This window comes from Puntigrus tetrazona, chromosome 16, assembly GCF_018831695.1.
Source record: "Puntigrus tetrazona isolate hp1 chromosome 16, ASM1883169v1, whole genome shotgun sequence".
In the NCBI taxonomy this organism is placed as follows: Eukaryota; Metazoa; Chordata; class Actinopteri; order Cypriniformes; family Cyprinidae; genus Puntigrus; species Puntigrus tetrazona.
In genome coordinates this window covers 7,171,325-7,191,324 of record NC_056714.1, presented here as the reverse complement: position 1 = coordinate 7,191,324, position 20,000 = coordinate 7,171,325, and the positions used below count along the sequence as shown (strand labels likewise).

The 20,000-nt window shown below is 43.0% G+C and overlaps 1 protein-coding gene across 1 annotated transcript in view; it reads right to left on the bottom strand.

Annotated features, from left to right (window-relative positions):
- LOC122360219 (doublecortin domain-containing protein 2-like) overlaps positions 1-19,913 on the bottom strand; it is a 22,497-nt gene extending 2,584 nt beyond the window's left edge. Inside the window, 7 exon segments of the mRNA XM_043260641.1 lie at positions 6,966-7,140; positions 7,220-7,332; positions 7,335-7,423; positions 14,383-14,517; positions 15,366-15,442; positions 18,048-18,099; positions 19,354-19,913. Coding sequence (XP_043116576.1) covers positions 6,966-7,140; positions 7,220-7,332; positions 7,335-7,423; positions 14,383-14,517; positions 15,366-15,442; positions 18,048-18,099; positions 19,354-19,646 — 934 coding nt within the window. The 5' untranslated portion in view covers positions 19,647-19,913.
- Between the last annotated feature and the right edge of the window lie 87 nt (positions 19,914-20,000).

The following is a 20,000-nucleotide window of genomic DNA, read 5'->3' as shown; positions in this document are numbered from 1 at the left end:
AGTGAGATTTTTCTGTCTGGAATGACATGAAGAAACAGGACAAACTCCTCAGCATTCTCATTCTACAGCATGAGAGGTTTTTCACGTGCAGGTAGTTTTCTTCTTCTGGATCGAGTCTGTCTCTGTCTCTGAGCTCCAGCCGTGAGTCGAGGCGATCTCCTGAACTCCTGCGGCCGGAGACGAGCGCGTCCGCTGTCTACATGCTCCTAGATCAGCTGCTCGTGGATTATTATAATAAAGACCTTCTCTCATCTACATAATGTTAGCGAGTAAGCGGCGCCAGAGTCCAGCTTCAATTACAGCAGACCCGATCGAGCCAAACATCAGAACACGGTAATAAAATGAGCAAAAGCGATTGGTACGCATGCACCTGGCAGCGCGGCGTTAGATGATGTTGCTCTCATGTAAATGAGGACAAAACATGTGCAGCTCAGAGGCAACCAATCACATCCATAACCTCATCAACACAGAGAGCGTATGAAATATGTATGACAGACACGATTAATCACACATCTTCACTTCTACACTCGAGGATTGAGCGTACACTTATTGACTTTATGAGTCTGAGATCCATCTTTTAATACCCAAACTGTGTAGAGAGTGTGCTATTATTTTGTCTTGTTGACTGTATTTGAACAATTAAGGTTAATATACTGAGCGCGCTGCTTATCGAAACAACATTGACATTAATAGGGCATTACTGGTGAATTACAGGAAAATTATTTTATGGTTTGATTTTAATGGCACAGCTAGATTAGAAATCACAATGAACTAGAAAACACCAAATGTTTTCCCCACCGCTTGTAGTTTTTGCCATGACTTTACAGATCACACAAAAGTCACATTCCCTTCAGAAAAGCATGCAGTCGGATCTGCTTTTGTTCTGCAGGTACTGTATGAATAACTGCTATCGTGAGCAACGTCCTCAACTCGCTCCGCACTGACTAAAACTAACTCTAATCCAATAAAGCTCCTTCAGAGCGTCACGGCTGCATGTGAGACCACTCTCGACAGCTCCAGCATCACCAACAAGACTTCAGCCACGACTGACCCATGCAGGCGTGACCTTTACCAGCTTTTCCTTTCACAGCTAAATCACAAGGTGGCAAAAATAATGAATAAATAAGAAGAGGAGGAAACCTGCGAAAACCATCAAAGAAAAAAATAGATGAAAGCCTTGAAATGCAACAATGATCATGTCTAATCATAAAAAAAATTGACAACCTGACAGTGTGGCGGCACGATTATATTTCATTATATCCACCAAACAATATATTTCCACTGAAGCCTTCCATTAAAATAAACCAAGTAACCTTCAGTCTCTGATCACAGATTAAGAATGCAACCGATGAAAGAGACATATTCAACACGAGGTGCTTTGTTAATTTCTGTAAAGCACAAGGGCAACAAAAAGGATGATTCTTGTTTGGCAGCATTTCCAGATGCATGCGTGTAAGAATTAACATTCAGAAGAAAAAGATCCCAGATAGCCCGGTCTCAGCACAGAGAACAAACGGCCAGCGTTTAAAGCGGTGATAGAGCACTAATGCAGCATCTGACTGACAGCGCTGCTCTCAAGAAGCAATTTCATCACCTATAATAGCAACGTCAAGCTATTCTGGCTCACAATGGAAGTCGCTGCCTGGATTTTCAGTCTTTAATGGCCTTCATACTGTATAATCAGCAGCAATCACTGAGAAATGGGGCTTAATTGGGAATATTTTAAGGCGCGCTGTGCCTTTTGGTGGAAAGCAATTTGCCAGTTCTGACAAAAATAAACCATCACGCTTTTGGTGGGAGGACCGAAAATAAAATAAAATTGCACTGATTACGACCTCCTCCTTGTCTCAGTGTGTTCAGGAAGCGGGGGCAGGTGCTGACTTTCATTCGCTGCAGTGTTTTCTCGTGTTCCTGTTGATTTGTCAGAGGCAGACGGGAGACTCCTATAAGAGCGCTGTTACCAGCGGCCAGCAAACCCAGGGAGGCGATGCTCCAAGCTCCGCCCAGCAACTGTTACACAGACCTCCGTCTCGGCCAATCACGTACGCCACACTCTTTCAGAAGAATTTCAACAGTTCAGAAAAAGTTCCTCCAAAGTATCGTATATCCAGGGGTTTATACTGAAACAAATGCCAACTCAGCCCTTTGCTTAACTGTACATGAATACTTCATACAGTGTTTAAAGACAGGTATGTTGTGATTGTCATCTTTCTCAGCTGGTGCGTGTGTGTGTGTGTGTGTGCGCCTGTCTGTGTGTGTGTGTGTGTGTCTCTCTCTGTCTGTCTGTGTGTGTGTGTGTCTCTCTCTGTCTGTGTGTGTGTGTGTGTGTGTGTGTGTGTGTGTGTGTGTGTGTGTGTGAATCTGTGGTTAAGGGCTCAGGTGGATACACTGACAAACAAGCCTGACCTGACCCTACAGACGTCGTTAGTTCTTGTCCTGGAATCTGATTGGTCGAGCTGACTGTGTGTTAGTGATGGGTTTTTACCGTCACTCTTCCTGCTGTTACAGTGACACTGTCTTTATGAATTATTAATATAACTGATTCGTTCAAGACTGTGCTTATGAATATAAATACACAACTGTAGGCGAAAAATAGTATGTGAAAACGGATTGAATTATTCATACACTGTAATAGAAAAGAAAATCTAAATACTAAACAATTTTATTAAAGATCGCAAAGTAATTACTTCTTTCTTAGAAATACGTACCGACTTAGAGAGTATTTAGTTTCGGGAGCAACCATCGATTCATAAAAGAAGGAAACGAGTGCCTGTCCTTATGAGAGAGTCACTGGATTATTCACTCAACCGATTCATTCAAAAATACAGATACAGGCGTGAATAATATAAGGGCCACAGTTATGTAGACAGTTTTGCTTAAAATCCATCTGAGACCAATAAATTGGCCCAAAGCTGAAGAAATGAATGCTATCAGGTTTTAGCAAGCAGTCCTTTAGATGATCAGATAGTTTGAATGGCTAAGACAGGACAGGACTAAACTATTTTACCATAAAAAAATAAAAATAAAAAAAATCATCTCAGCAACTGCACATTCATACTATAAAGCCTTTATTTTAGAAATGGCCTATATAGTATTAATGAGAAACGCTACTAATATTCGGATATAACAAAATAAATAAATAAAAATACAGTTTATGTTCCAGTATGTCCATCTTCTAATGAGATCACACTGGTATATGACACAGAAAACAAAATAATGCACAGAACGCGGACAAGAAAAACAAGAAAACGTAATTTCTACATTTAAAGAAGGATCCGGCTCCCTCTTCCAAATCCTCTTTCATTCTCTCGTCTCTCGCCTCTGGTTCAGATATTGCATTACTGCCATCACTGCAGGCCATGATCTAATTAGAAGCGAGCAAGACTTTAGCACTTGTCACATCTCAGTCTGTTCGGAGGTGCTGAAAGACCTCAGACTCAGACACACACACACACACACACACACACACACACGTACAGTCTGATCTGTGAAGTGAGGCACAGAGAGAGGCACCTTAATGGCCTATTTCAGCATTATTACAGTACTGTGGATGGATTGTCACCAGGAGCCCTGAGATACTGAAGTGTGAAAGCCATCTCGTACGGCTCCACACTCCTCTGATCCTGTCATTACTGGAGTGGGACGGAGCCGATTCCTCCTTCCCTCTCTCGAACACATCCACACGTCCTCAGCCTCTCCGACTTCATTATGCCATGTGATTGGAGAATTTGCCCTACATTCACTTAACACTTGTGCCATCTGTTAGACTCCCTCGTTAATGGTGTCAGATCCTCGGCAAATCATTGATATTCAAATGTATGCACAGTGTTATATTCCAGCACGCCGTTTCCTGCCTTCTAATGGACGGTTTATTTATCAAAGAGGGATATTCATCAGTGCGAGAGCGACTAAATGTTTTTCCTGCCGCTTTAAAGACTGAGCTTCGCTCAAAACAGTCTTTATAGATCATTGACATTTTAAATGCATGTGTAAAAATCATTTTATTCCTAATTATTATTTTCAACTAAATAAGGCTCACTGCGCAATTTCTCCTCATTTAATAGTTTTTGATCTAAATTCAATTTATTTTTATCGGCTCATGCTTATGAAACATACACAAACTGACTGAGTGCATCTTTAAACAGGGTCCACTTTAATTCTGTTTGGTTTTAAATGATTCTGCCCATCATCACAGCACACATCTGTCTGTTCACGGTCTAACATCAGACCCCTGAAACACAAGCAGGGTTATAACACCGCACTGGAGATGCTGGAGATCGGAGAACTAAACTCCATGCTTCTGTAACCAGATATGCTGCGTGAAGGAATCAAACGCAGACATTTATCTTGCGACATTGGAAACTTCATTAATTTACAATATGATATGGTTAAACTGACTCACTATTACCATTTGGTAATTGGTTTGATTCTGTCATACTCGAGTCCCCTTTAAGTGACCTTGGTGGATATGTTCTCGGAAAGCAGAGCCGTTACAATCTCCATTCATTTAATAATGAATTAAATTAATTTAATAGTGTCTGTGTAAAATCATTCTAATGTTAAAAAAATATGATTTTACGCATAAAATACGTTGTGTATTGCATAAAATACTAGATCATTTATACCATACACAACATACTTTTAAAATGTAGTGAAGTATTTATATATCTAAAAGCTCAGAGAGTTTGAGATTTCAGACACACAGGAACAGAGCAGAGGCCTGTCTTTATCTTATAAAGACAGGCCTCTGCTCTGTTCCTGTGAGTCACTGAATGATTCACTCAACCGATTCATTCAAAAATTCTGATTCATTCACAAGTGACAACTCATTTTCGTTCAAGATTGGACTAATAAACTGGCCTATTTTTATGAGAGAATTAAAGTCATTTTGTGTGTTTATTTTCTAAAAAAACAAGTTTTGCCACACTTGTTCTTATGCATTCATTGTCTAAAAGGTTTTATGTTTTATTAGAGGCTTTTATATGCAGTGTTGGGAGTTAAGTAATCGGATTACTTTTTCAAGTAACTAGTAAAGTAGCGTCTTTAAATTTAAATTTCTTTTTTAAATTGAGGCTCATTCATTTCACTTTTGGTGTAAAAGGGCCTTTACACTCCCCAAAGATTTTAGTGATTTTTGTTAAAGAAACAAACACGCAAACCCAGAAGGAACACGATAGTAACTCTATACATTACCTTATATAAATAACCCTATATTGTAGTGTGAAAGTAACTGCGTATAAAATATTCCATAACATGTTACGTAAGAATGGCTTTACACAGAATCATGTTCTGCTCGGCCCAAGAAAAGGAAGCATGAAGAAGAGATGTGCTTTTGTTGACTTCATCACCATGGAGATTTAATAGGCTCGTATCGGGCCACCTGGGTACCAGCAGGACCTCGAGTACTAATGAGGGACAGACACTTGTGCACTCACACACACTCACACACACACACACACACACACACACTCACACTCACACACACACTCACGGACACTCCTGCTCCAGATCAAACGCTGCTCATTACGCTACACCCTTCACTGCAAAACCTCTTATTCCTGATCTTTATTTTTCATCGCATCAATTTAAGTATGAATCAAATCTCTTTCAGAATGCGGAGCGTGACTAATAGCGTTTGGGGGCGATCTCTGCCTGGCTCTCTTTGCACTGAAATGTCATCACTTGGTGAGATGTTGTGGAAAGAGACTCGTGCAGTGGAGCGTGGCGCTGATCGCACACCTCCGGCTGCAATCTGAGGAAACATGATGATGGTGATGATGATGATGATGATGGTGGTGGTGGTGAGGAGCATGATGTAATCCCTCTCATGCCACAGCAAGCGTGTGAGCAGCACACACACAGAGCAGCAGCGCCATCTCACGGTCACCAGGGGAAGAGTCTTATATAAGCTTCAGAGAATTACATCACCGCTATCAGACAATAGACAATCTGACACACAGATACAGATACAAACTCATCACCAAAGTTGACAGAAATAACAAAAGCATTCACAGATGTTCCAGCTTTATGATCTTTCACAGGTGTTGTATTATTTCAATTCAATACATCAGACTGGTGAAGCGATGGCGGCTAACTAAAGCTACAGTTTCTTGTACATTATATCTAGGTCTTATGTTTAAATAAAGTTTTATGTTTGATGTCAGAAATATTCATTTGGTTGGTTGAAAGCATTTATTAATCTTACCATTGACTAACTCATCTAGTTAATGCACTGGAAACATAATTCAGTAAATAAGTTAAATAAAAAATATAGCAATTATTTTAATGTTAATGTTAAAATGTTACCATTTTGTTCTGTTCATCAAATTCATACTTCTAGTCATCGTTGATGCATTAATGGTATCAAAAGTAAAGGCATGCATAATCTTTCTGTTTCAAATAAACGCTTTTCTTTTAAACTTTCTACTTTTGAATCCTGAACAATAAACTGTATCACTGTTTCCACAAAAATATTCATTGGGTCAACTGTTTTTAAAATTAATATGTTTCTTCAAATCATCATATTAGCATGATTTCTGATTTCATGTGACGCTGAAGACTGGAGTTATGATGCTGAAAATTCATCTGCGCTTTACAGAAATACATCACAGTTTAACACAGAAAAAAATCTGCTATTTTAAATTGTAATAATGTATGTGTTTGATTAAATAAATGCAGTCTTGGTGACATCTTTCAGAAATCTGATTGATCTCCAACTTTTCTACGGTACTGTATACTGTATATATTGTACTAGCTCCTCTATTCTTTTTCTACTCTTTCTGTGCCTTTTCTTTTGTGTTATACAGTTATCAAAACTAAAAAGGCCTCTAACACACGCTTACTCTTTTCTTTTTTATCTGTTTAGATTTCATTTATTCTATCATTTAAAAAAAACTAACAAACTTGCACTGTGTTCATTTATCTGAGACGTGGCAGATGTTTCAGGTGATGTGTTGGTGTTTTACCGTGGTCCTGAGTCTCCTGTGAAGCCGTGAGTTCACTCCTCTTCTTGCGTATGTTCATGAGTTTGGCCTGTGAGATCTCTCTGACTATAGAAGACAGCTGCTCTTTAGAGCTCTGCGCCGGAGGACTGCTCTTCTCCTGGTCACACTCAGACTTGCTCAGATGATGGTTCCCCACCTCATAATGCCAATATTCAACCATTAAACCCTTGAAAACCCACTGCAAACCACTGCTATTGTAATGTTTTTGTACTCACGTCTCCGTTCTGTCTTCTGTATTTGTAAATCGGCGGTAAAGACGCAGCTTTAGACCCGTTCACTCTCTTCATGACGATGGGTTTATTGAACAGCAGGTCACTGTATGGAAGCTTTTGAATTTGTCTCTGCCCACAGCAACATAAAACTGTCCGTTTTCTAACTCCTTCCCATCCACAACCAGAGTCCCTTCAAAGGTGTGCAGGCTGTAAGAGAAGATGTCAAAGGCATTCATTAGGTAAGTACAGCTCAGGCAATCAGAAATACTTCTTTTTCCCTAATGAGAAAAACGCACTTTTCATGAACATTTCTCCTGGAGAACCACGATAATGAAAGTAATTCAAAATTGTGCCTTTTTTTAATTGCTCTTATGACGTATGACTCTTATCCTGATAAAAAACGTAAGTATTTTTTGAGGGCTGTTGGTTTGAGCTGGTTTGAGCTGGTCCTTAGCTGGTCATGAACTGGTTTAAGCTGGCCTCACCAGGGCGACTGAGAGGAATCTCATACGGATCTGGTGGACGGGTTGGAGATGGGCTCACCTTCTCCATCTGCATTCCTGAGACTTATCACTTTTTCATTTATCATTTATCACGCTGAGCTGCGGCTATGAGATGTTTCTTCTCAAGAGTAAAAGAGGCTTATGTGTGAAATCAGCACGCTCTCTCTTCCTCCAAGGAGGCTGAAGTGGCAGCAAGGGTTGTTGGTGTTTGATTATCCATCATTCTTGCTGGATAATCTTTGGCTAAAAACGTTGAGCGAACACTGCTCTCAGTCTCTTTTGCCTGGACACGTTACTGAGCCGAGAGGCTCTTTGGAGGTCTCTAAAGCAGCTTGATAGCCTTCTCCTGCTGCACCGAGCTATCAGCTCTCAGTGCAGCAGAAGTCAGTCTCAATAGACTAAATCCCTTAGTAGACTATTTAGCTGAGTGGAATTGTCTGCCAAATGTGTCTCAATCCTGCACACTGTAGAAAAAGATTATAGTATTCAGTTCGGGTTTTATTCCACCACATTTCAACGGGGTCATTCTCACTCTGGTGTAGGGCTGTGTGATTTGAGGAAAATATCTAAGTGCAGTTTTTACTGGGGCTGTAAAACCACCCTCCTGGGCCGCAGGAACAGAGTCAGGAACCAGGTGTTGACAGCTTCTGGGGACCGCAGGAACAGACTCAGGGACCGATTCTTGGATGACAGGAACTAACTCTTGACTGCCCTTGGTGGCAGCGGGAACTGGGTCCTCAGGAATAGGCTCCTGGACTGGTACTAGAGTAGACTTTGAGACAGGCTCTGGAGCAGACTCTTGAGTTGGAACAGAATCTAGTATGTGCTTGGGAACCGACTCAGGACTAAACGGGAATGAACTGGGATAAAGCAGACTCTAGACAAAGAGCCATCACTAGACACTAGATTCCGGTGGCTCCATGGCTCAAGCATACTCAGTGCCTTAGGGTGGTGTTGCCAGATTGGGTGGTTTTGAATTTGATTGTATGGGTAAATATTGGCTTGGGGAGTTTTGGGTGTTTTTTTTCAAACATATAAGTTGTTAATTGGAAGAATGCTGATAATTGGTTAACATACAAGCCCAAGTGTGCATATACTACATTTAATGAGTCATCTTAACACACACACACACACACACACTGCAAAGAGACTGGTGCTGATACTGACGTTGTGCACTTTAGCCAGTATTAAAGGATCAGCAGACAGATGATGAGTGACAGGTTTTTAGCATGATAACAGATCTGATTTTGCATGACTCTAGAAGTAAGAATGTTTTGAGTGTTTTAACTCAAACGCCAAATTACACCTGTTGAAGGAGAGAAGACACATCTTTGCAACTCTGAAATCAAAGCACATAATTATTAAATTATTTTAAAAAATGTATTTATATCTATACAATCTTTTGAACAGTCCAGATTGTTATATCTTTGCAAGCTGTTGGACTTGTTAGTTTTGCCTTTCTGTATTATATTAACTAAGTTATCGTTGTTGTTTTATTATCGTTGTCGGATTACTATACAGTATGCATCAATGAATTAAGAGTTTTGTCATGGTGTTTGCACGAAAGAGTATGAAATATGATTGACACGTCTGGTCACGGTCTGCTATTTATTATAAAACAGCTTTTAGTTAAAATGTTTGAAGGCGCATTCAAGAAACAGTCTTGTCTGAAAGTCTTTCCTTATCTCCTCTTAGCAGGTTGAAGAGACTTCAGCAGACAGGTAGGATTGTCCAGAGAATGAAGCTTGCGACCTTGAGACCAGCCGAAGAATAAGTGAAGGGAGTGTGCTTATAAAGAGTGCAGGTTTCTAGTAAGTGACTGAGACATTATTGAATATACTGTACAATGCGACACACATTCACATGTTAACTCTGCACTGCACTTATTCACAATCACAAAAGTATATCATTTGCTTTCACATAATTACTGAACTTAGTAACGTATCGCATCTGACTGTGCTAATACTGTCAAAAAGTGTTGTGAACGTAAACAATCAAGAGAAGAACCCGTGTGCCACCCGCTTTTGACCTGGCCACGACTATGTAGTCTTATCATAATTTCTTGATGGCTTTTTTTGATGTCTGCAAGCATGCATCTTTTACACATTGTGATAGAAGTGGTCTGTTTAGACCTGACATGACACACTGTGACAGGAAGTGCGTTCTCCTCAAGACTGATTGAGGGGTCTGAGGCGTGCAGATCCATTTGCAGGCTTTTTTTGGATGAACGCATTGGTCTAAGCAGGCACACGTCAGAATCACAGCAAACAGGAATATCAGAGGGAAGGTAACAACAAAATCCAAAATCAGGCAGGGGTCAGGTCAAAATCAGAAAGCATAAAGGCTATGCTAACTACAACAATGCTACATGCAGGTGAGAATTTATAGTCCCCAGGAAGTAGGAACAGGAAGTGGCAGCAGAGGAAGCACTCACAGTTCATCCAGAGGTTAGGGCTCCCTCTGCTGGCTTGGCGTAAAAGTCATAGCATGTTTTTTGTATTTGTTTGAAACACACAAAAAGCTGCCAGGGCAGAACCCTGAGCAATGTATATATAACTTATCAGATTTATATCGATTTTTAAGTAATTTTAAGAAAAAGTGGAAAGAGTGCTGAATCTTTTATTTAATTTCATCCGGGTGAAATTAGGAAGCATTTAGACTGAATTTTCATTTGTTTTAAACATGGAGCCAGGCACGAGATCATGTGTGTGCGTCAAGCTTCATCCACAACAGACAAGCCAAGGGGGTTTTGCGTCGTTTTTCGTTATCTGTTGTTCCAAAGCTGAGTTTTAATTTGCCTAACTATCGATCTGACGCTGTAGAACGGACGGAGATGCAGTCACTCCGCTCAAGGCTGGCAGCCAAGCATATGCTCTGGAACAACATACCTCCATATGAAGAGTTTAGATGCCAAAGACTCTAAAAACTGTCTTGGTAAAAATTAAATAATGATACTGAGTGAATGCTGTTGTCACGGTTGCGCTTTCATGGGACGAAGCTCACGAGACGTAAATAAACTTAAATGGGTTTAATCTCAAAATGGTAAAATAAAGATACAAAAAGGCAGGCAGGTAGAACAGGCAGGCAGGATAAACACAGGTGTAGACATCGGGTATAGACCTTGTATAGACCTTGACGATCGGACAAACTGAACTGAAAACACCGGGCTTAAATATACAGGGTAATTGACAACACTGGCGAGACACGGCTGCAGACAATCATACAATTAACATGGAGGAAAGGCAGGGCGATGTGACATTACCCCCTCCCGGAAGGTGCGTCCTCGCACCTAAAGAGTAACATCAAATAAAAACAAACAAAAACAAAAATGACTAGGATTTGGGGATACGGGGTCTTGGGAGGAGGTTCTGGTGGAGGACGGATCCCCAGGAGGGGGCAGGCAGAAGGCAGAAGGGTCCAAGGAGGTGTAGATGAGGGAGGAGCCATGAAGGAGACAGGAGGAGTCCGGAGCAGGAGGAGATCCAGAGCCCAGCTATGGTGGTCCAAGGTGGAGCCGACGGAGGGAGGAGCCATGGAGGAGGAGCAGCCATCGGCTCCATGGAAGCCGACCGACGGCGGCGGAGCAGGTGGTGGAGGAGACTGAGGCGGAGACGGAGAGCCGAAGAGCCAGGGTGACGTCAAGGCGCTGGAGGTCCAAGGCGACGCCGTGAGGCTTCGGCACTGACACGGAGACGGGGACGGGAAGGGCGGCGGAGCCAGAGTGACTGAGGACTGAGGTGAAGCTGGAGGAAGGAGGAGCCTGACAGAGCCGGTGGGATGGAGGGACGAGGCGGCCGGAGGAGAGGAATCCCGAGGCGACGGATGGTCGACGACAGACCAAGGCGATGGAGCCTGGTGGAGCTGATGGACTGACGGACCACGGTGTAGAGGAGGGAGCTAGGAGCCCCAGGGGAGCCGGCGGGTCACGAGCCGAGGAGGAGTCCGGGACTCGGAGGCGGGACGGTGAGGCGAGGATCGTCCACCCTCGACGGCGATGGAGACCGGCAGACCCGTGGCGAGCTCCAGATGGTGAGCTGAGGATGAGCGCAGGGGCTGCTGGGATCCATCGGCGTGGTATGATCAGGTGGGAGGTGGGAAAACTGGGAGCGCGCGTGGCGCGGCCCTGGAACGGGACGGAGCGCACGTGGCGCGGGCACTGGAACGGGACGGCGCGCGCGGCGCGGGCACTGAACGGGACGGAGCGCACGTGGCGCGGGCACTGGGAACGGGACGGAGCGCACGCGTGGCGCGGGCACTGGAACGGGACGGGAGCGCACGTGGCGCGGGCACTGGAACGGGACGGAGCGCGCGTGGGGCGGGCACTGGAACGGGGCGGCTGGGCGGAACCAGCGGGCTAACGGGACGGCTGGGCGGAACCAGCGGGCTAACGGGACGGCTGCGCGGAACCAGCGGGCTAACGGGACGGCTGGGCGGAACCAGCGGCTAACGGGATGGCTGGGCGGAACCAGCGGGCTAACGGGTAGCTGAACGGGAACAGGAAATCAGTACACAGGAGGTGCCCAGTCTATGTCCAAGTCCATATCGTCCAGCTCCTTTGCAGATCCAGCAGCCCCAGGTGGATGATCAGCTCATCCTCAGCCGAGGTGCAGTGGGCGGAGCTCCACTCCGCGCTCTCCTTATAGGACGGCTGACTCCACCACGGGAGCTCCGTTGCTGGCTCGCGCACCTGGTCTGGACGTATTCGGCTCGGGTCCTGTTATGCTCCACGGCTCTGTCACTCTCTCTGGCGATGGGTCCGTGGTCGCGCTCGGCTGGGGGCTCGACCTTGCGTGTGAAGGGATGGGCTAGGTTCTGGATCTGGAGTGGGGCTGGTGTCGTTGTCCTCAGGCGCAACCATCATTGTTGATTTGCAGGACACCAGCACCCACTCGGACGACGCGCGCGATGCTCTCTCGAGGACCGCTCCCGGACAGCTGCGCTTGGCTGGAGGTGTTAAGTCCGCTGAAATAGATTCCGCACAGAAAGCTGTCCGGGTAGCGGAGTCGTTCGGTATAGTCCTCGAGAGCAATCCCCTGCTCCAGCAGGCGGATGAGAAGTTTGGGTCTTTATACTGGGCAAACATGGCAAACAAAAAAAAAAAAAAAGGGGGAAATTACGCGCTATTTACTTTTTTAGGGTCCGAGCGTTCTGTCACGGTTGCGCTTTCGCTGGGACGAAGCTCACGAGACGTAAATAAACTTAAATGGGTTTAATCTCAAAATGGTAAAATAAAGATACAAAAAGGCAGGCAGGTAGAACAGGCAGGCGGGTGTAGACATCGGGTGTAGACATCGGGTGTAGACATCGGGTGTAGACATCGGGTGTAGACATCGGGTGTAGACATCGGGTGTAGACATCGGGTGTAGACATCGGTGTAGACATCGGGTGTAGACATCGGGTGTAGACCTTGACGATCGGACAAACTGAACTGAAAACATCGGGCTTAAATATACAGGGTAATTGACAACACTGACGAGACACGGCTGCAGACAATCATACAATTAACATGGAGGAAAGGCAGGGCACAGGGAACACATGGCACGAGACGAAAACAATAACAAACGTGTCCGGAGATGTGACAGCTGTTCATTAAGTACTTTCACTTTAAATGTGCTAAATCCCATCTCAAGCTTCTGAGAAGTACCAGTACTTCCATAGAAACCTATACAAAGTAGCTAGAAAGAAAAGCTAATTTAAAAAAAAAGTCAGATGTACTTAGAGACATGTCTTCACATCCTTCCACATCACAGAAGGTTCCTAAGGTTTGCTTTGGGGGCAAACCTTTAACATTACCAGGTTCTTGTTTTTGGTCACAACAGGCATAACATTTCAGAAACTGCTGGGTCTAATGGCAGCTGCATCCAGCGTTATACCTTTTGATCTGCTGTAAATGAGACCTCTACAATGGTGGCTCGAGAACAAGGGGTTTTCCCAGAGAGAAAAGCCGCATTGCATTATCAAGGTCTCTCAGCGATGCTTTTGTGCTTTAGACATGTGGAGAAGATCAAGATGTTCCATAGCCTCCAGTCCTCTGATCTCTTCAGGGGTCGAGGCTCACTTCTCTTTTTCTCTCGCCCTAGCTGTGCTTTTTCGTAGTTTGAGTTCCTGCAGGGGGATGTCTCCAGGTTACGTATGTAACCCTACAGGAAACTGAGGGGTCTCAGGGCCACACGTCCAGCATCCCTGTGAGCGCTTCATTCCTAGAAGATAACACTGCTTCCTGGTCTCTAACGCCACCATGTCCTTGATGTGTCACCCTTCTTTTGGACTGAATGCACATGTGATTCAGAGCGCGGTCACACTGAATGCGTTCAGATGCAGCGTCTCGTTCCCTCAAGAAACTAGGGTCACATATTTAACCTGGAGACGTTTTGCTACACTAACCAAAGTTTTGTGACGGTATTTGTAGTAAAACTGTGGTTACACAAATGGTAATCAATACACCAAAAAAACATGACCAATACACCAATAAATCCATGGTTAATTTTTTTTTCGTAAACCAGCTCATGACCAGCTAAGGATCAGCTTAAACTAGCAGCCACGCTTCAGAACATACTTAACCAGCATATGCTAGATTTTTCAAAAATAAAATAAACTCAATTATGAATTAATTTCATTTCAAAGTAAATAAAATAAGTACATTAATTTCTTGTGCTCGCGTACCTTCGCACACCTCCAACAATTCGCAGGCCCATTTTCTCCGTGACCATCTCCAGAATCCGCTCGAACTGGTCGGTCACTCGTCTGGGAATCAGCAACCGGACCGCTGGGTTCAGGACGTCTCCGTTTGCCACAACACTGAGAGACACACACACACACACACACACACACACACACACACACACACACACACACACACACACACACACACACACACACACACACACACACTCCTTGTTGGCAGATGCTATTTACAAGGACATCCTTATTAGAATAAATTATACAAAGAAACAAAATGAATGAATGAATACAGTACACCTGTGCATCAATACAGTAATAGTGCTGTTGCATTAACACCTTGATTGAAAATGATATCAATATTTCCTGCCAAACATCTGATTTGATCGTTTGTCTACTTTGAGCACACTATGAAGATAAACGAGTCAGATTTGTGAATGACATTGTTTGATAATAACATCACTTCATCAGTTTTAATCAGTCCTCATTTGGATTAACGGAGGTCTTTCAGTCTGGTTAGTTTTCAGTTATTGTGTGAACAAATCTTTATTTGTAGAGTACCTACCACGCAAAAATCACAATAAGCTTTGTCACTTTGGGTATAAAACAAAAACTGAGCATTCAATGTCTATTTTCTCACAAAACACCAACAATAAATGTAGTTTTGATCATTTGTAACGATGGCGTAGTAGTATCATACTCAAACCTAACTTTTTTTTATCTCTCTCTCTCTTTCTAATCTAGTCACCGTGAGTGATTGCTGTGTGCAAAAAAAGCAACAAAATTCCTCCAAAAAAGCACAGAAAAAAGCATAATGGATTTGAAAGATAAACAGTAGAAGAACTTTCATTTCTGAACGATCTAATAGCTTAAGGTTTTTAGTATTCCCCAGAGATATCTGATTAAATCTTGGGGTGTTGTCAAGAAGAAGCTCAGGATTATGAAATACAGAAATAAACAGTACTCACAATATTGCACAGGGTTCTTTGATGGGCTTCAGGAATCTGGCAGATACAATCACACGACTTTGAGGAACAGGTTTCAGCTGCACACAGGAAAATAAGTCTAAGTCAATCAATCAATAAATCTAGCAAAAACTACAGACAAATATCCAGTTGACCAAAGACAAATCATCAATACAAAAACTAAACAAATTACAAATAAAATACACAAAAATAAATAATTCATTCATTCTAACAGGGCAAAATAAGTACATTTTTATGTATTTAAGTATTATTTGAAAATAGAGAGATGGCATAATTTGTCTTGATACTGGTGGGTCATTCATAGTTCAGAGCTCGGTCCCCTCTATGCTTTATCTTAGACCTGCAGTGACCCATACATTGTGAGAGCGTAGCATGAAGGATGAATTAACTGGTAGCCAGTGCAAAGAAGTTATAATAGGAGTAATGTGGTACAGTTTTGGATTAACAGACAACAGACTGAATCACTCTGAAGCAGCCTGGACCTACCGCCGTTCATACGTATTTTACAAGGTGTCTAATTTGTACAAATGTGTACGATCTCACTTGAATTAATAAGACTTTTGCTAAATCGTATGTATTTTTCGAGATGCCAATTCGTATGAATTTGTAGGAATATCATACGCCTGACCCAGCTCTTGAGGATGTACGAGTGAAAGTTCTGCTTTTTGACAATCATGTGTGTGTGTATAGGAAAATGCATATTTTCAATTAAAGATGTGTTTGTCTAATTTGCAATAGCGGAAGACGGCTTCCCTTACTGATCATGTCTAGACTGCATGTTTTCTTCCACTGATATTAGTGAAGGGGATCATGCACCACAGCTCTTAATCTGTTATTTGTAAATGCTACTGCTTATGTTAATATATAAATTAATCCTGATTAAATTAATCCTCCTTTGTTTCATGTTCCCGGGGACAGGGTTTATCAAGGTTTATGATCTCACAGACCCTGCAAGTCACTTCTTGTCACTTCTTCTTGTTCCTACGAGCCGTTTCTGTCACCTTAACAAGTGTCACCTGGTTGGTGGTAGTTATTGAGGTGACAGAAAGAGATCTTGGAAAGAGACAGCACATGAGTGCAAGCTTAAGAAATATTGTGAGCTGGTTCTCGAGTGCCTACAGGGAGGATGGAAGACTTAGGGATTGATGGTGAGGCTTGGAAATGGCTTGCCAAGTCAGGTTACTTTTATTTGTACAGTGCTTTAAACAATACAGATTTTTACAAAAAACACTGCATCTTGTTTATTACTAGGCAGCCAATGGGACAGTCACAAGCCTCTCGGTTTTCATCAAATTCATCTTGAATTGTGTTTCAAAGAAGACCAACAAGATCTTACGGGTTCAGAATGACGAGGGGTTAAGTGGTTCATGACAAACGCTTCATTTTGGGTCGGAGTAAGCCTTTAATTCGTTGTGGTGTTTATTCTCAAGGTTTCTACAGGAACTGGCAGAGACATATGAACAGCTTAAGCAGCACTTTTTGCAAAAAAAACCTTAAATGTCACTGCCAAAACTTTTGGTCACGACTGTATTAAATGAAATAATCAGCTTTGCAAATGAAAGTTGAAAGTTTTGTTGTTGTTTTTTCCCCAACGACAATTAACATAAAATATGAAACTGCATTCCAGCCAGCAGAAAACACAGCCCAAGACATGACATGTGAGCTCAGCTCTGTCTCTGGGTCAGAGTTCAGTTAAAAGGTGTTTAAGTGAACCGCTCAGACACACATCTGCTCTCATCTAGTGTTTGGGAGCCTCCCGGGCCCCTGCTGTCTCCCCTGGTAACCCCGCGGGACGCCTGTGTGGAGAGCGGAGGGACGCCGCGTCTTTGGGACGCCGCCAAACCAAAGCGCCGCGCTAATTGAGACAATCAGGAGCCAGTAGGAACAAAGTGTGGCCCTCGTTGTAAATATAAGAACCTGTTCAATCTTGCCTAATGATGATTAGAGCATTGTTTCACCAGTTACCATGGCGACAGCCCTTTAGCTCAGCACAATGATAAAGTGGGACGAGAGAGAGTTCATAAAATTTTAAGACTGTCGTAAAAAAGTCCCTGTGCCGGTTTTCTTTCTTTCTTTTCATTCCTCTCTGCTTTAACTAGTCCTGAGTTCTGAGGGAGTATATGAAGTGTCATTCAGATGGCCTCTGGAGGCTTTGTTTTCTCCCTGGGTCGGAGCCATTGACTTAAATATGCATCCAAGGAGGTGGATAATAATTCACAGGTTAATAATTCATTGCCAAATGAACCAACAACAAAGTGATTCTTTCCAGACGACAACGCAGACGCTGTGTCTAAACACGACACCTCGCTCAGGTAGTCTTTCCTGAACGTTCAAGCAGGTGAGATGTGCTGAAGCGGCAGGATTCCTTTAGACATATAACCGGTGTGCTGAAAAACAGGCTCTTCAGTCAGCTTTGTTTGCCAGTGTCTAAACCTCCTGCGGTCAACTGTCAGCCTTCAGAGCCCAGAGGGACGTATGGATGAACATATATACCCGACTGACTCCATTAACCTCCAAACTAGTGCCGTGATTGACTTCTACTCTCAGTGTTTGTGCTGTTCTTAGTTAATGTGGTTAATTGTGTGTTATATAGGAGTTTGGCTTGTGTTAGTCACACCGTACACGCACAGAATTCAGAAATGTGAAAGGAATTTTGCTTCTTACCACTCCGTTGGGCTGAAGCGTTTTTTTCTTCCTGGTTCCTATCTGTAAATAGCTAGAAAGGAAGACAAATTATATATTTGTTATTTTCAGCCTCTTTACAATGCAGAGTGTGTGAAGTGGCCATTAAAACAGTGATAGTACCGGCCAAACATTTCACTAAATTTAGTACATTTAGTTTTTGTTTGATCTAAAAGTTCATGCTTAAAGCAGGAGTTCAACAAAAAAAAATTGAATGGCTCAGCAATGGATGTGAATGGGTGCCGTCAGAATGAGTCCAAACAGCTGATAAAAACATTGCAGCAATCCAAAGCTTCAGTTAACATCTGGAGAAGACCAAAGCAACATTTAGACCATAGAAACTAAATTCATAATCCATAATAATGCTTCCTCCAGTGAAAAGGTCCTGTTGTCTCTCACATCAAAATCCAGTCATGAACTAAATATAAAACAAAAGGAGAAAGGGCTCCCAAACCATGGGATAGTTTGACAGTGGATATTAGATCATCTGAATGTGTGTGCTTTTACATGAAAACATACCTGCATTGATTTGTTTCTTTTGTGTGTGTGTATTTTGGGTTTGACCTTTTTTGATTCATCATATATTGTGTATAGATCTTCATAAATAACTTTTTATATAGTAAAACGAGTGCTATATAAATAAAATGTTACTTTATTAATCATGCATCTGAAGGAAGAGTTATTACGTGTGATGGACTTTTAGCCAGAAGCAACGTTTTAATGTCGTGATGGACTTGATTCACAAACACAAGATGTTAACTGATGATGTGGATTATCACGACGTTTTTATCAGCTGTTTGGACTCTCATTTTGACGGCACCCATTCACTCCAGAGCATCCATTTTGTTCAGAATCTGATGAAGAAACAAACCTTGAATGGCCTGTGGATGAGATTATTATTATTTAGTTTTCAGCAAATTTTCATGTTGGAGTTTTTGTGCACATGAATTTCTTTACGAACTAACATTTACAAAAACCGATTGTTGGATCAGATAGTGAAGGAAAAGCAACATGGTGTGTCCATCATAATAGTTCTGTCAAATACATTAGACCATTTCCTGCACAGTGTAACACCTTGTTAAGACAAGAAATAAAGAAATAACGCAGCTCCTTAATTTGTCTGATTAAAGTCAGCTGACTGAAATCGAATATTAATTTGTGCCACATTTTTACTACACGATTACCGAGATTCATTTTGAGCTATTTCACGGGTTTTGTGACTTTGTTAAAAACATGGAAAACAAAGATGTTAACGTAAGGGTGTGATAGACGGCTGGAGGTGTCTTACTCTATCTTCTTGAACCTCTCCCGTCCAGCAGCCACGTACTGCTCTCCGCTCCGCAGGTGCTCCAGGGACTGGACCCGGTGTCCGGCTCGGGGCGTGTAGATGTTGCGCACGGCGCCGAACGGAGCCCTCACGCCGCCGGTCACCTCCCGCAGCAGCGTGTCGAAGGTCGAAACCCGCTTCGAGTTAATCACCAAGCGCCTGGGCTCGTAGTACGGATCCCCGTTGCGATAGAAGTAGATGTTTTTGACTTCGGGTTGAGACAGAAAGTTCGGCTTGTCCGCACTCATGGCCATGAGACGTGAAGAGATCGATGAGAGTCGGAGCGCGGTTATATCTCCATCCTCATGATCCAGACCACACACACACACACACACGTCTGATTAACAGACCCACACGGTTTCACGCAGAACGAAAGTGGAAACGGTGGATTTGCGCAAAGAAAACTTCATATCCTGAAGACAGAGACCGACGCGGCGCTGGAGAGAGGATCTCGGGAAGTCTTGTGTTCCTCGCGCGGTTTCTATAGAGACTTTAGAAGCTCGAAGCCCTCCGATGCTCCACTCCAGCAGCTCCAGAGACCCCGTGTGTGTGGCAGGCTGCTTTAACACTTACCCTACGACCATCAGAGTCAGGAAGAGATCCCTTCA